Raw genomic sequence first — 15,260 nt, 5'->3', positions numbered from 1 at the left:
TAAGAGGGGCTGGCATAGCCTTGGCAATGTTCAGCCAAAGTCACAGCCTTGAATCTATACTCTCTGTAACCTTGGCACAGTTAACTTATCTCTGATGCACCTAAGCGTCGCCAGCTTTGCTGGCGAACTCGGCACCATCTGTTCCTGCTCTATCCGACGAGGTCGTGGTGGTAGACAGGTTCTGGGCATGCTGGTGATGTGGGGGTGGAACTTGACGTGTTTTCGAAGGTAAGAGGGGCTGGCATAGCCTTGGCAATGTTCAGCCAAAGTCACAGCCTTGAATCTATACTCTCTGTAACCTTGGCACAGTTAACTTATCTCTGATGCACCTAAGCGTCGCCAGCTTTGCTGGCGAACTCGGCACCATCTGTTCCTGCTCTATCCGACGAGGTCGTGGTGGTAGACAGGTTCTGGGCATGCTGGTGATGTGGGGGTGGAACTTGACGTGTTTTCGAAGGTAAGAGGGGCTGGCATAGCCTTGGCAATGTTCAGCCAAAGTCACAGCCTTGAATCTATACTCTCTGTAACCTTGGCACAGTTAACTTATCTCTGATGCACCTAAGCGTCGCCAGCTTTGCTGGCGAACTCGGCACCATCTGTTCCTGCTCTATCCGACGAGGTCGTGGTGGTAGACAGGTTCTGGGCATGCTGGTGATGTGGGGGTGGAACTTGACGTGTTTTCGAAGGTAAGAGGGGCTGGCATAGCCTTGGCAATGTTCAGCCAAAGTCACAGCCTTGAATCTATACTCTCTGTAACCTTGGCACAGTTAACTTATCTCTGATGCACCTAAGCGTCGCCAGCTTTGCTGGCGAACTCGGCACCATCTGTTCCTGCTCTATCCGACGAGGTCGTGGTGGTAGACAGGTTCTGGGCATGCTGGTGATGTGGGGGTGGAACTTGACGTGTTTTCGAAGGTAAGAGGGGCTGGCATAGCCTTGGCAATGTTCAGCCAAAGTCACAGCCTTGAATCTATACTCTCTGTAACCTTGGCACAGTTAACTTATCTCTGATGCACCTAAGCGTCGCCAGCTTTGCTGGCGAACTCGGCACCATCTGTTCCTGCTCTATCCGACGAGGTCGTGGTGGTAGACAGGTTCTGGGCATGCTGGTGATGTGGGGGTGGAACTTGACGTGTTTTCGAAGAGGGGCTGACAGAGCCTTGGCAATGTTCAGCCAAAGGCACAGCCTTGAATCTATAGTCTCTGTAACCTTGGCACAGTCAACTTATCTCTGATGCACCTAAGCGTCGCCAGCTTGGCTGGCGAGCTCGGCACCATCTGTTCCTGCTCTATCCGACGAGGTCGTGGTGGTAGACAGGTCCTGGGAACGCTGGTGATGTGGGGGTGGGACTTGACGTGTTTTCGAAGAGGGGCTGACAGAGCCTTGGCAATGTTCAGCCAAAGGCACAGCCTTGAATCTATAGTCTCTGTAACCTTGGCACAGTCAACTTATCTCTGATGCACCTAAGCGTCGCCAGCTTGGCTGGCGAGCTCGGCACCATCTGTTCCTGCTCTATCCGACGAGGTCGTGGTGGTAGACAGGTCCTGGGCACGCTGGTGATGTGGGGGTGGGATTTGACGTGTTTGCGGAGAGAGGACGGATCAGTGTATCGCTTGCCGCAGCCGGCTGCCCCGCAGGCGTAGGGTCTCTGGAAGATGGACATCATGATTAGAAACAAACTGTAGAAAACGGATACAGGGCGCATGTTCTTGAAAAAGATGAAGACGACGAAAGTCATAAGATGCTTACATTGGCGGGAGAAGCTCAACAATACTTTAACAGTATGTTTCTTTTTAAAGGGCCTTGGTTATAGAATCGAATCAAATTGTTCCCTCGTATTCCCTTTCAAAATTTTATTTTATCATAGTAGGTTACTTAAAGTAGGTAATAAGTAGGAAGTTTTCTGGAAATGACATAAATTTATTTGACAACTACTTAGGTAAGTTTAAAATGATTGAAACAGTGACGAGCACTCGAACGTCTAACTTAAGGATGACTCATGCTAGAACGGTCCGGGTCCGGGCTGAGCCTTCCGACACTACGTTTTCTAAGACATGTGATCGGTGCGATTACGTAATGCTTTCTATAGAACTATGTACTTACAGCATTAAAATGCGTCCTCTGATGCTTAGCCCGGTCCGAGGAGTTGGAGAACGCCTTCCGACAATGCGGCGCGGGGCACGCGTACGGGCGCTCCCCCGTGTGCGACCTCACGTGGATCTTGAGGTTCTCCAGACGGGAGAACGCTTTGCCGCAACCTGGGTGCTGGGGTGTACAGATATAGATTAAACTCCTGAGGCCTACCGTGAACCACGTTCGACGTGTTGCCTCCCTGTCACACTGACGTACGAATTTGCAAGTGCGACAGAGAGGCAACACGTCGAACGTGGTATACGGAACTCTCAGGAGTTCAGGGATCACTGGTCAAAATTTTTTGTTTGGCTACGACCAACTGTTTGTTTTGTCAAAAATTTCAATTTTGATCCAAGCTTTAACCGCTAAGGGCCCCTTGCACCATCTCACTAACGCGGGGTTAACCGGTTAAACCTGGAGTTACCATGGTTATTAGTACAATTTGACATTGGGTTAACTTCTTAACGAGTTAACCCCGCCCATACAACCATTTCCAGTCGCCGTTACGACGCGGTGTAGACACATCTTGTGTCGACACCGTCTGTTTCGGTCACAATTCCAGTCGCAGAGTCGTCGCCGTGTCGACACAGTTACCAGAAATGGGGAAGGGTCGACACATGACACAAAGTGACATAAAGTGTGGTCGCCGTGTGCACACATTGTTTCGGGTTTGCGACTACTTTATGCCAAAATCATTCGTTCATTCGTTCATTTTGTTCCTGTCAAATGGAAACTGTCAGATGGGAAAATAGTTAAATAAAAATAAGTGACATTAATACGCCATCTCTAAAACGGATTACAAGACGTAATTAGGTATATATTGTTTGCATTTATATTACAATAGGACTTAAATTATAATGGGGAATTAAACTGCTCGAGTGATTTGATAAACTAAGTGTAATATAATCAACGCGCCACCACATTGTTTTAGTTTAGCCGGAAATGAAATTGTTTACTTCTCAGTGCTTGTGTTCATAAATATATTATTTGATGCATTTTTAGTACTTCGATGCGTATACTATACTTAAATAACAGAAATAACGCTTTACATACTACGAAACTTGTTTATTATGATGTATAAATATGGTTTAAGGCTGAGAAATATTGCAGTCACAAAGTAGTCGCAAATGTTTCGACTTTGTGTCGACTCTGTGTAGACACATGACACGCGCTGTCAAAAGTAATAACAAAGTTACTGGATTTGCAAAATGGCTCCTTGTGTTCATTTGTTTTCAGATATTCTCAAAGTGTAAAAATGACGTGGTCAGAGATGGGACTTAATAGATTAACTGTTTATTCGACTAATTAATGGAATAAAAAAAGTTAATCCTCAAATTTTAATCACGATTAGTTTAGTCGACCTAACATAGATTGAAATTGAATTAATCTGAACATTAATCGAATAAATTATCGATTAAATCTCGGTTGGAAGTTGACAGGGGGCCATTTTTGTACGTAAAAAATAAGTTCAATAACTAAAACCCGACTACTTACTGCAAAAAAGTATGAAACAAGATAGAATTCTTATCTACAATTATCAAGCAGGAAATATTATAAATGTTACCATTTTTTTATATAAAAATACAACGTAATATAATTTACTGTTTTTTTTATATATTTACAGAGATTCAGAGGATCACCGTGGTCGTATGCCACGATAATAAACTTAAAAGTAATGTGGCATACGACCACGGCTATCCTCTGAATCTCTGTAAATATATGAAAATATTCAGTAAATTATATTACGTTGTATTTTTATATAAAAAAATGGTAACATTTATAATATTTCCTGCTTGATAATTGTAGATAAGAATTCTATCTTGTTTCATACTTTTTTGCAGTAAGTAGTCGGGTTTTAGTTTTTGAACTTATTTTTTATTTAATTAATTTTGGGGTCATGATTTCGTTACTAACTTTTTGAAGTCACTTTATATTACTTTTGCGCGGACGTCCTCAGTACAAAAATGTACGCAGAGCGCCGCCTATATCGGGCTACGCCCGACTCCTTTAGTGCCTATGAGGGCGCCGATGGCGGCCGTCTTTAGAACGCGTACGTCGGGTTACGCTCGACACATTAGTATGAGGGCGCCGCAGGCGCCCGGTTTTGGAACGCGTACGTCGGGCTACGCCCGACTCTATTAGTATGAGGGAGCCGAAGGCGCCCGGCTTTGGAACGCGTACGTCGGGCTACGCCCGACGCTTTTAGTATGAGGGCGCCTTCGGCGCCCGGCTTTGGCACGCGTATGTCGGGCTACGCCCGACTCTTTTAGTATGAGGACGCCGAAGGCGCCCGGCTTTGGAACGCGTACGTCGGGCTACGCCCGACGCTTTTAGTATGAGGGCGCCGAAGGCGCCCGGATTTGGAACGCGTACGACGGGCTACGCCCGACTCTTTTAGTATGAGGGCGCCGAAGGCGCCCGGCTTTGGAACGCGTACGTCGGGTTACGCTCGACTCTTTTAGTATGAGGGCGCCGAAGGCGCCCGGCTTTGGAACGCGTATGTCGGGCTACGCCCGACATATTTAGTATGAGGGCGCCTTCGGCGCCCGGCTTTGGAACGCGTACGTCGGGCTACGCCCGACGCTTTTAGTATGAGGGCGCCTTCGGCGCCCGGCTTTGGCACGCGTATGTCGGGCTACGCCCGACTCTTTTAGTATGAGGGCGCCGAAGGCGCCCGGCTTTGGAACGCGTACGACGGGCTACGCCCGACTCTTTTAGTATGAGGCCGCCTAAGGCGCCCGGATTTGGAACGCGTACGACGGGCTACGCCCGACTCTTTTAGTATGAGGGCGCCGAAGGCGCCCGGCTTTGGAACGCGTACGTCGGGTTACGCTCGACTCTTTTAGTATGAGGGCGCCGAAGGCGCCCGGCTTTGGAACGCGTATGTCGGGCTACGCCCGACACATTTAGTATGAGGGCGCCTTCGGCGCCCGGCTTTGGAACGCGTACGTCGGGCTACGCCCGACGCTTTTAGTATGAGGGCGCCTTCGGCGCCCGGCTTTGGCACGCGTATGTCGGGCTACGCCCGACTCTTTTAGTATGAGGGCGCCGAAGGCGCCCGGCTTTGGAACGCGTACGACGGGCTACGCCCGACTCTTTTAGTATGAGGCCGCCTAAGGCGCCCGGCTTTGGAACGCGTACATCGGGTTACGCTCGACTCTTTTAGTATGAGGGCGCCGAAGGCGCCCGGCTTTGGAACGCGTACGTCGGGCTACGCCCGACACATTTAGTATGAGGGCGCCTTCAGCGCCCGGCTTTGGAACGCGTACGTCGGGCTACGCCCGACGCTTTTAGTATGAGGGCGCCGAAGGCGCCCGACTTTGGAACGCGTATGTCGGGCTACGCCCGACTCTTTTGGTATAAGGGCGCCGAAGGCGCCCGGTTTTGGAACGCGTGACTCTTTTAGTATGAGGGCGCCGAAGGCGCCCGGCTTTGGAACGCGTACATCGGGTTACGCTCGACTCTTTTAGTATGAGGGCGCCGAAGGCGCCCGGCTTTGGAACGCGTACGTCGGGCTACGCCCGACACATTTAGTATGAGGGCGCCTTCAGCGCCCGGCTTTGGAACGCGTACGTCGGGCTACGCCCGACGCTTTTAGTATGAGGGCGCCGAAGGCGCCCGACTTTGGAACGCGTATGTCGGACTCTTTTGGTATGAGGGCGCCGAAGGCGCCCGGTTTTGGAACGAGTGACTCTTTTAGTATGAGGGCGCCGAAGGCGCCCGGATTTGGAACGCGTACGTTGGGCTACACCCGACTCTTTTAGTATGAGGGCGCCCGGCTTTGGAACGCGTACGTCGGGTTACGCTCGACTCTTTTAGTATGAGGGCGCCGAAGGCGCCCGGCTTTGGAACGCGTACGTCGGGCTCCGCCCGACTCTTTTAGTATGAGGGCGCCGAAGGCGCCCGGCTTTGGAACGTGTACGTCGGGCTCCGCCCGACTCTTTTAGTATGAGGACGCCGAAGGCGCCCGGCTCTGGAACGCGTACAGTCGGGCTACGCCCGACAATTTTAGTACGAGGGCGCCGGAGGCGCCCGGCTTCGGAACACGTACGTATCTTGTAAAAAAATTGACTGTTTCATACATTTTGGCTGATCAGGACTTCTATACCTGTTCACGTTATAAAATGTTGCAGGACATTAAAAAAACACCATGTATAGCGGCCAAACAAATTTCTTTTGCAAAAACCTTCTTGTATCGCCGTAGTCGAGTAACACGCGGATAGAATCCAGAGCGCTTGTAGATTCATAGTTCGAATCACCTAACCGATAAATTAATGTTTTATCTGGCGCATGCAAGCAAAGCCGGGTGCAAAAGCTAACAATATTTATATATTTGAAATGTGCTAATTGAGCTCTTTCCAATGATGTATAACACATCATCATTACTTAATTTTCGTTTTTTGGTTCGTGACTTTATGACCTCTAGAGGGCGCAATGTTCATTTTTTTGTGATGCGATATAGCCTATAACCAGCGGACGATTAAGACGATTCGAATGACACATCGTTTGTTAAATTATAATAAGTACTTTAGAAGTTATGAGGGAACAGATGAACATACATACATACATACATACATACCCACATACATACCGGTCAAAATCATAACCCTCCTTTTGCGTTGCCGTAGTCGGGTAAAAATAATAGAAATGTCTTGCATGCAGATGGTAGCCAAACACTTTGTCATAAAAGTCGAGATGGGTGTCTATTTATAGGTTTTAGGGAGTGCCGATTTCGAAAATGATGACCATTTTGGAATCCAAAATGGCGGCCATGCACTGTGTCATAAAAGTCGTCATGGATGTCGTTTTATACGTTTTAGGGGGCCCCAATTTTGAAAATGATGACCATTTTGGAATCCAAAATGGCGGCCATGCACTATGTCATAAAAGTCGTCATGGATGTCGTTTTATAGGTTTTAGGGGGCCCCGATTTAGAAAATGATGACCATTTTGAAATCCAAAATGGCGGCCATGCACTATGTAATAAAAGTCGTCATGGGTGTCGTTTTATAGGTTTTGGGGGGCGCAGATTTAGAAAATGATGACCATTTTGGATTCCAAAATGGTGGCCATGCACTATGTCATAAAAGTCGTCATGAGTGTCGTTTTATAGGTTTTAAGGGGCGCAGATTTCGAAAACGATGACCAATTTGGATTCCAAGATGGCGGCCATGCACTATGTCATAAAAGTCGTCATGGATGTCGTTTTATAGGTTTTAGGGGGCCCCGCTTTCGAAAATGATGACCATTTTGGAATCCAGAATGGCGACCATGCACTATGTCATAAAAGTCGTCATGGGTGTCGTTTTATAGGTTTTGGGGGGCGCAGATTTCGAAAACGATGACCATTTTGGATTCCAAAATGGCGGCCATGCACTATGTTATAAAAGTCGTCATGGATGTCGTTTTATAGGTTTTAGGGGGCCCCACTTTCGAAAATGATGACCATTTTGGAATCCAGAATGGCGGCCATGCACTATGTCATGAAAGTTAACATGGGTGTCGTTTTATAGGTTTTGGGGGGCGCAGATTTCGAAAACGATAACCATTTTCGATTCCAAAATGGCGGCCATGCACTATGTCATAAAAGTCGTTTTATAGGTTTTAGGGGGCCCCGATTTAGAAAATGATGACCATTTTGAAATCCAAAATGGCGGCCATGCACTGTCATAAAAGTTGTCATGGGTGTCGTTTTATAGGATTTAGGGGGCGCAGATTTAGAAAATGATGACCATTTTGGATTCCAAAATGGTGGCCATGCACTATGTCATAAAAGTCGTCATGGGTGTCGTTTTATAGGTTTTAGGGGGCGCAGATTTCGAAAACGATGACCATTTTGGATTCCAAGATGGCGGCCATGCACTATGTCATAAAAGTCGTCATTGATGTCGTTTTGTAGGTTTTAGGGGACGCAGATTTCGAAAATGATGGTCATTTTGGAATCCAAAATGGCGGCCACGCACTATGTCATAAAAGTTGTCATGGGTGTCGTTTTATAGGTTTTAGGGGGCCCTGATTTCGAAAATGATGACCATTTTGGAATCCAAAATGGCGGCCATGCAGTATGTCATTAAAGTCGTCATGGCTGTCGTTTTATAGGTTTTAGGGAGCGCAGATTTCGAAAATAATAACTATTTGGGAATCAAAGATGGCGGCCATGCACTATGTTAAAAGTCGACAGGGATGTCGTTTTGTTGGTCATGGTCATCATTTTCGATCTCTCGAATCTGCTCTTCCTAACACCTATAAATCAACATCTATGACGGCTTATATGACAAAGTGCACGGCAGACATCTTGGAATCCAAAATGGTCATCATTTTCGAATTCTGCACTCCCTAAAACCTATAAAACGATATCCATGACGACTTTTATGACAAAGTGCACGGCACACATCTTGGATTCCAAACTGGTCATCATTTTCGAAATCGGCACTTCCTAAAACCTATAAAACGATATTCATGACGACTTTTATGACAAAATACGTAGCGGCCATCTTGGATTATAAAATGATCATCGTTTTCGAATTCTGCACTCCCTAAAATCTATAAATCGAAATCCGTGACGACGCAAGTTATCTTTATTTTCAGATCTAACAAATTGCTACAGAATACAAAGGACAAAAAAAGAAGCGAGGAGGTAATGAAACAAGCAAAAATACAGATGATTCCTCGACGCAATTGGATGCTTCTTAAATTGTGTCCAGATTTTTTTGTCATAAAAGTTTTTATTTTTCACGTATTACTCTCACAAGTTCCGTGACATTTGGACCTTGTAATTTTTTAAGTAAATGTTTTTGTTTATCTGTGAGGATCTCACTAGAATAATATAATCAAGGTATGTTTATATTTGATAATTGAAATAGTAACGCAAAAAAAAATTATATTTGTGTCTTATATTCCTGCCGAAGACTTTTATTTTTCCTTTTCCTTCTACACAAGTTTGGTCAAGTAATAAGAATTTAGGGCTCTCAATTTTATTTTGACTTCTACAACAGTAAAGCTACGAGGCCATGTTTGGTATCGTTTTCGTATAAATTCGCAGTACCAAATTTAGTTATGATATCACATTGACACCATTCCAAAGTAAAAACATATAAACTTACTTTCTTTTAAACTCCTCTTCACGCTTAAACTGCTGAACAGTTTTAATTTAAATTTCGTACACATATATTTTGAGTCCCGAGACAGGACATAATAAGTTATCTCAAAAATCATCCTTTAAAGGTGTGAAATGAGGTGTAGGGGGGAAATCAGAATTGACTTCTTGAAGTTAACTGTTTAAGTTTAGGTTTGAAGTCATGTTTTTTTATCATTTTTAACTAAATCAAAGATGTAGACCATCCCAAATTTCATATAAATCGGTTCAGCGGTTATTGATTTCCCGTACAAATTTCCACGCCACTTTTCACACCTTCAAAAGATGATTTTGGTTATAAGATCTATCCTATGTCCTGTTCCGGGATGCAAACTATTTCTATACCAAATTTCAACGAAATCGGTTCAGCGGTTAAGCGTCAAGAGGAGTTCAAAAAAAACCGACCAAGTGCGAGTCGGACTCGCGTATTAAGGGTTCGTACATTAAGTCCGACTCGCGCTTGACTGCACATTTCTAATAGGTTTTCCTGTCATCTATAGGTAAAGAACTATTTTGTGTATTCAGACAGACAGACATACAGACGCACGAGTGATCCTATAAGGATTCCGTTTTTTGCTTTTGAGGTACGGAACCCAAAAAGATTTTTTTAATTTTGTGGAATGGTTTCAATGTGATACCTTAAATGGATTCAGCAACCCAGATTTATACGAAAACGATACGATACACGCCCTAGCACCTTCACTGATGTAGATATATCAAGATAAAATTGAGAGCCCTAAATAAACTTTCAAGAGCGGATATCTCAAAAACTATTCAACATATCGAAAAAATTGACTGAATAAACTTGTAACAAATTAAATTAACTTTCATTTTGTATAAGTGGCCATGTCGCTAAGATGCATAGTTTCCGAGATATAATCGAAAAACCGGAAAATGGGACATTCAAAGCCCCCTCTCTTCCCCCCGCTCAAGGGCTACGGCCGGGGACTTTTGATATGTTCACCTCCTAACTTGTCCAAACCAAGTTACAGAGTCAAAAATTGTGTTCCGAGCATTTCCCTCTACAACTTTTTTGAGCATTCGTTGGCTGACCTAAGTAGCTTATTCCATTTCTTTAAAAACTTTTCTGTAAAAGGTTGACGGGTGTTGGGTGTTTATATGGTTTTGGTCGATTATTATCATTTGCATCGCCCATGATGACTTACTAGAATTACTTACGAGCACACGAGACACTAATAGTAGTTTGACAAACCTTGGTTTTCAAGAGGTATTTTATATTGACATTTGCTGTCACAAATTTGCTGTCAGATTTAGTCGCAAACCGCACGCAAAGTGCACACAAATGTGTCGACACCTTGTTACGGAAAAGTGTACACACGGCGACGACACTTTGTTTCGAAACAATTCTAGACACATTGTGTGGACTCTGTTACGACACATCTGACATTTAGTTACCACTTTGATGATTCTGCGACTGGAATGGTTATATGGGCGGGCTAGTGGGATGGTGCAAGTGGCCCTAACTGTTGTTTTTTTTTCAACAGGCAACTAATACTCATCGACACGACATCGACATTAGGTTGCGTTGTTTTATGACAGAGTTCCTATGGCCACCTCGTGTCCATTATCAAATGAGCTCGATGGTACCATAATATTGCATCCAATATTCCATATTTACTTTGTCCCAACTTACATAGATGTATGTGAAGTCTCTGCTCAGTCGAATAATGGGATGTGGGTCTAAATGCATGCTAATGCCCAACAGATGACACCTTGCTGTCACCTCTATTGATAATGACTTAAGTTTCAAGATGACATGTACTGGGACCGCGTCGAGCACCAGTACGTTTACCTTACAACATTTCAAGTTAAAATATAAAAGTTAGTAAAAAGAATTAAACGGAAGATTATGAACTTACATGACAGCGATTAGGCTTATGTCCGGAATGAACCCGCATGTGTATGAGCAGTTTGTAGCGCGCGTTGAACGGGCGCCGTGCGCGCGCGCACTCGCGCCACAGGCAGCTGAATTCGTCACCTGCAAGAATGGACATTCTGAGAATGTTATGACTTATTATTCAGAAGTTATGCCGTTGAATCACACTTCCGTCAAATTGTGAAAAAGTTTCTGTTTATTTTTTGTTGCCATCTAACTTAGGCGTTTATTCCATCTACATATATCTTCGGTCGCCAGGCACTTTTTGCAGGGAGACCGACCGGCTTTTCCACAAAATGTGCCCGCGGTAGGTAACCGTGTAGATGTGATAAGCGCTTTACGAATACCTAAGGTTTTTTCTACAAAAACATAAAATCTTCCTCTTCTTTTCTTTCTGGTCCGGTACCGTCAGTAGAAAAAAGCGGCAAATTAAAATGTAGGTGCGAAAGGTTATCGTCACATAGAAAATTACTATTGACAAACTTGTTTGACAGACTATAGAATGTGGTCGGTAAAAATGGATTATGTACATTTGAACTGACACACAAATAATTTGACTTTTATATCCCTGTCCAACAACAAATTAATCGAGATTATTTATTTACCTTTGTATGTATTAACATGTGCTCTTTCAATGTGCTCCACCAAAGTGTTCTGGTTCGGATACCTCTCGTAGCAATGCTCCCACAAGCACACTCGATCTCCTGAAAGTAAAATATAACAGGTTATGACATGTTAAACACTAATTTCCACATCTCACATATCTGGCACCTGTTTGGTTAAAAATTAATGTAGATGTCACAGTAATGGACAATGTGGATAATCCCAATAGTTGCTATACATATACATGCCATCAATTTTAACTCAAAGCAATATTGGTGACAAACAGGATGTCAAATCCTGGGACCTTTACCTGAGATCCAATATGTTTACATAGTTTATTCCATATCTTGGGACCATGGGGTCCCGGACCTTTGGGAGGCGTATGTGGGGCCGAAGCCAACAGCGCAGAGGCACTTTAAGAGACACTTATTTAATCTAAAAGCAAGGGATACACGTGGCGGATACCATCACCGAACGCACAATGTGATACATCCGAGGATGGTCCCCGCCAGGTGCAAAGACTATTGCAGTGCAGCACTTTTGTGCTGCGATGGGAACTGAGGTCATGGGCTATAGATTTGAAAGTTGGATGGACTAGATATTCTGGATAATGGGCTATGGGAGAGACTAGCGGACACCTGCCGTGACAATCAGTCTCAAAATTGCAAATAAACATAGTTTTTATTATTGATGTAGGGGCCGTTGGCACTCTACTATTTATTTAGTGAAAAAACAATAATTACCTTGTGATTTGTCCTTGGCTGTTCTTCTTTCAGTTGAGTAGTTGTACTTATTTTCAACATTAACTTCTTCATTTTCCCTCTCCAGATTCAAACCAAAATCATCCAAGTTAACAAAAAGTTCATCTTCGTCTAACAATTCTGAGTTTTCATCGTAGTAAGTTGAACTCTGCACGTCGCTCTCTATCGATTCTGACACTGAAACTTTTCTTCCATGTCTTTCAAAATTGAATTCTGTACAACTGGTCGGTGTATCTGGTAAAATGTAGGTTTTATCGCTATCTAAATTATACAAAATGTTGTTTGGATAACTGTATTGTTCTAAACTGTTAACCACATTTGTATTTGTATTATTACTATTTACAACAGTTTCATTTGTTTGGCTATAGTACTGTTTTTGTGGTACTTCTACGTTATAATTGCAATAACGTTTTGCAAAAGCAGTTTCTATAGAAGGTAATTGGTTAGGTTCTGTTGGAGTAGCAAGATATTCTTCTTTGAACCCTGAGTTTGAATTTTCACCATCTTCTCGACAAAGCTCATCAATTAATGATTCGTCATCTATGTAGTCATTATTTCCTTCGTAAAAGTTATTTTCAGTTCTTGTTTCGCTATAAGATTCGCTTTTAAAACTATTGTCATCAAACTCGATGCTGTCTAGATCTAAGAGCACCTCTTTTATATTATGTTCCTTGATATTCTTATCAATTACTTCATCTATTATTTCAAAGTCAGTATTGGGAGTGGTTCCATTGTTCCAATCGAGGACTTCAAAATCGAAGCTCTCTTCATTTCCATATTTAAAGTTATCGCTCTTCCTCTTATTATTTTCTATTTCTAAATTGAATTGCGACATGTAATAAGCGTGTAGGTCTGTGACGCCATCCGCCTCTTGGAAAAGGCCGTCGTATTCGTAAGGTGTGATGAATTCAGCCATATCGGGTTCATTTACCTATAAAAGTTCAGTAATCTTAAGACCATTGACATGTGGTGTTTGCGTTTGCGCATGTGGCTTCGCTATTATTATAAAAATAAACTTTCTCCGCTCGCGGCCATCTGCGAATTATAAAATTAATCGTTTTTTTTTGCGTTGTATTACAGACTGGCAACACGTGTTAAGTGCTGCAACCTATTTTGACGGAGAGGAAGTTACCGTTAGCTAATGATACCTAGAGTTAGGTCAACTGTATTTTTGGATATCATTAAGCTATTGTAAGTGGTTATTTATCTTTACGGAAGCTACCAGAAGCTACCGATTCATTATTATTAGGTATATCGCCTGCGTTTGCGTTATGTACCTATTTGAAAACTTTTTTCATACTATGCGAGTTCAGGTGTAGCAAACCATTTGCACGTTATACTTAGACATAATTTCTAGGAAAAAAACTAATGAAAATACAATTTTGGATGGGTATAATTTTTGGGATATTACATTTACCTACATTAATGGGCTCGCTGTTTAAGAATGTCCAAGACATCAAAAATTGGGTATTTTTCATTTATTTTTTTACTTGGCATTTTGTTAGTTAGGCATATTAATGCGAACATTGCGAACCAAGAATATATGAACCTTAGCGATGAAAAAGCAGGATCTATTTGCTAGATTTGAAAACATCACGAGATATAAAAAAAACATGGTATACCTATTAAAAAATAAACGAAAGTTAACCTTAGTTTGATAAACCGTATCCTTCTGTAAAAAAAAGCGGCAAATTTAAAAAATGTAGGCGCGAAAAGTTGTCCTCAAAAAGAAAATTTTAATTTCGCGCCTTTTTCTACTGGAAAAGTGAGTTTGCCGGAGTACATTTTAGGTATCATTTTCGATCTTAAATCAACAATAAATAAGTGCTCTTTGAATTATCAAATTACAATTGTTTTGTCTTAGGTACATATTTGTTTTTTGTTTAAAAAAGAACATGTAATCATATCCTTTTTTTAAGTATTTGTGTATTTGTATATAGATGTGCATTGATGAGTATTGTATTATATTGTACCTATTGTACTACATAGTGTATTATTTTATTATATTCTTTTTATTCATGGGTACAAAAAAATTTAGTTTTCTTAGTGAGGAAACCGGACTAATCCCAATAAGGCCTAGTTTACCCTCTGGGTTGGAAGGTCAGATGGCAGTCGCTTTCGTAAAACTAGTGCCTACGTCAAATCATGGGATTAGTTGTCAAGCGGACCCCAGGCTCCCATGAGCCGTGGCAGAATGCCGGGATAACGCGAGGAAGAAGACAAAAAAATTTAGTTTCTATATCAATAGAATAAAAACTTTAGTTTCTATATCAGATTATTTAGGCACAATTTTTTACAAAGCCACCGAATTTACAAGTATCTTTTTATAAATAATAAAAACAAAAATATCTTAATTCAAATAATTAATTGCCATATGCCAATGTTGGTACGCGACATAAAAATAATAATTTAATTCGCCCTGTCAGCAGAAACGTCCCCACATTTCTAAAATAAATGCATAAAATAAAAAAAAACTTACCGATAACTAATCAATCACTGTAGCACGTCACTAAAACGGCGGAAACTGTCAACGTGACACATAACCTAACTTTTGCCGCGCAAACAAAATGGCCGACGTCCACACTCTCCCGTGACTCTTTCAGGAATAACAGGAGCACTTTGGATAGCGAAAAAACTATTGAAACTACACACATGTGCTTTTCACGTGGCAGTCTTAACTTTACAGCCGTATTTCCAAGATGTACCCCTTAGTATGATAAAAATAAGAAT

The 15,260-nt window shown here is 42.6% G+C and overlaps 1 protein-coding gene across 1 annotated transcript; it reads right to left on the bottom strand.

The window, feature by feature from the left end:
* Nucleotides 1-1,398: 1,398 nt before the first annotated feature.
* On the bottom strand, nucleotides 1,399-13,708 carry LOC134675510 (uncharacterized). Its single transcript, XM_063533775.1, has 5 exons — nucleotides 12,513-13,708; nucleotides 11,772-11,870; nucleotides 11,150-11,268; nucleotides 2,105-2,266; nucleotides 1,399-1,649 (listed from the first exon to the last, which is right to left on the bottom strand). The coding sequence occupies exons 1-5, from the start codon at nucleotides 13,444-13,446 to the stop codon at nucleotides 1,419-1,421; spliced, it is 1,545 nt and encodes a 514-aa protein (XP_063389845.1). The 5' UTR covers nucleotides 13,447-13,708; the 3' UTR covers nucleotides 1,399-1,418.
* Nucleotides 13,709-15,260: the final 1,552 nt, after the last annotated feature.

This window comes from Cydia fagiglandana, chromosome 22 (assembly GCF_963556715.1).
Source record: "Cydia fagiglandana chromosome 22, ilCydFagi1.1, whole genome shotgun sequence".
Lineage (NCBI taxonomy): Eukaryota > Metazoa > Arthropoda > Insecta > Lepidoptera > Tortricidae > Cydia > Cydia fagiglandana.
This window is presented reverse-complemented; position numbering and strand designations above follow the sequence as displayed.

Coding starts and splice junctions, on each gene's coding strand:
- LOC134675510 (XM_063533775.1), bottom strand. CDS start 13,446: ATGGCTGAATTCATCACACCTTACGAATACGACGGCCTTTTCCAAGAG. Junction 11,871..12,512: donor AGCCAAGGACAAATCACAAG/GTAATTATTGTT, acceptor TTTTACTTTCAG/GAGATCGAGTGTGCTTGTGG. Junction 2,267..11,149: donor ATAAGCCTAATCGCTGTCAT/GTAAGTTCATAA, acceptor TGTACACCCCAG/CACCCAGGTTGCGGCAAAGC.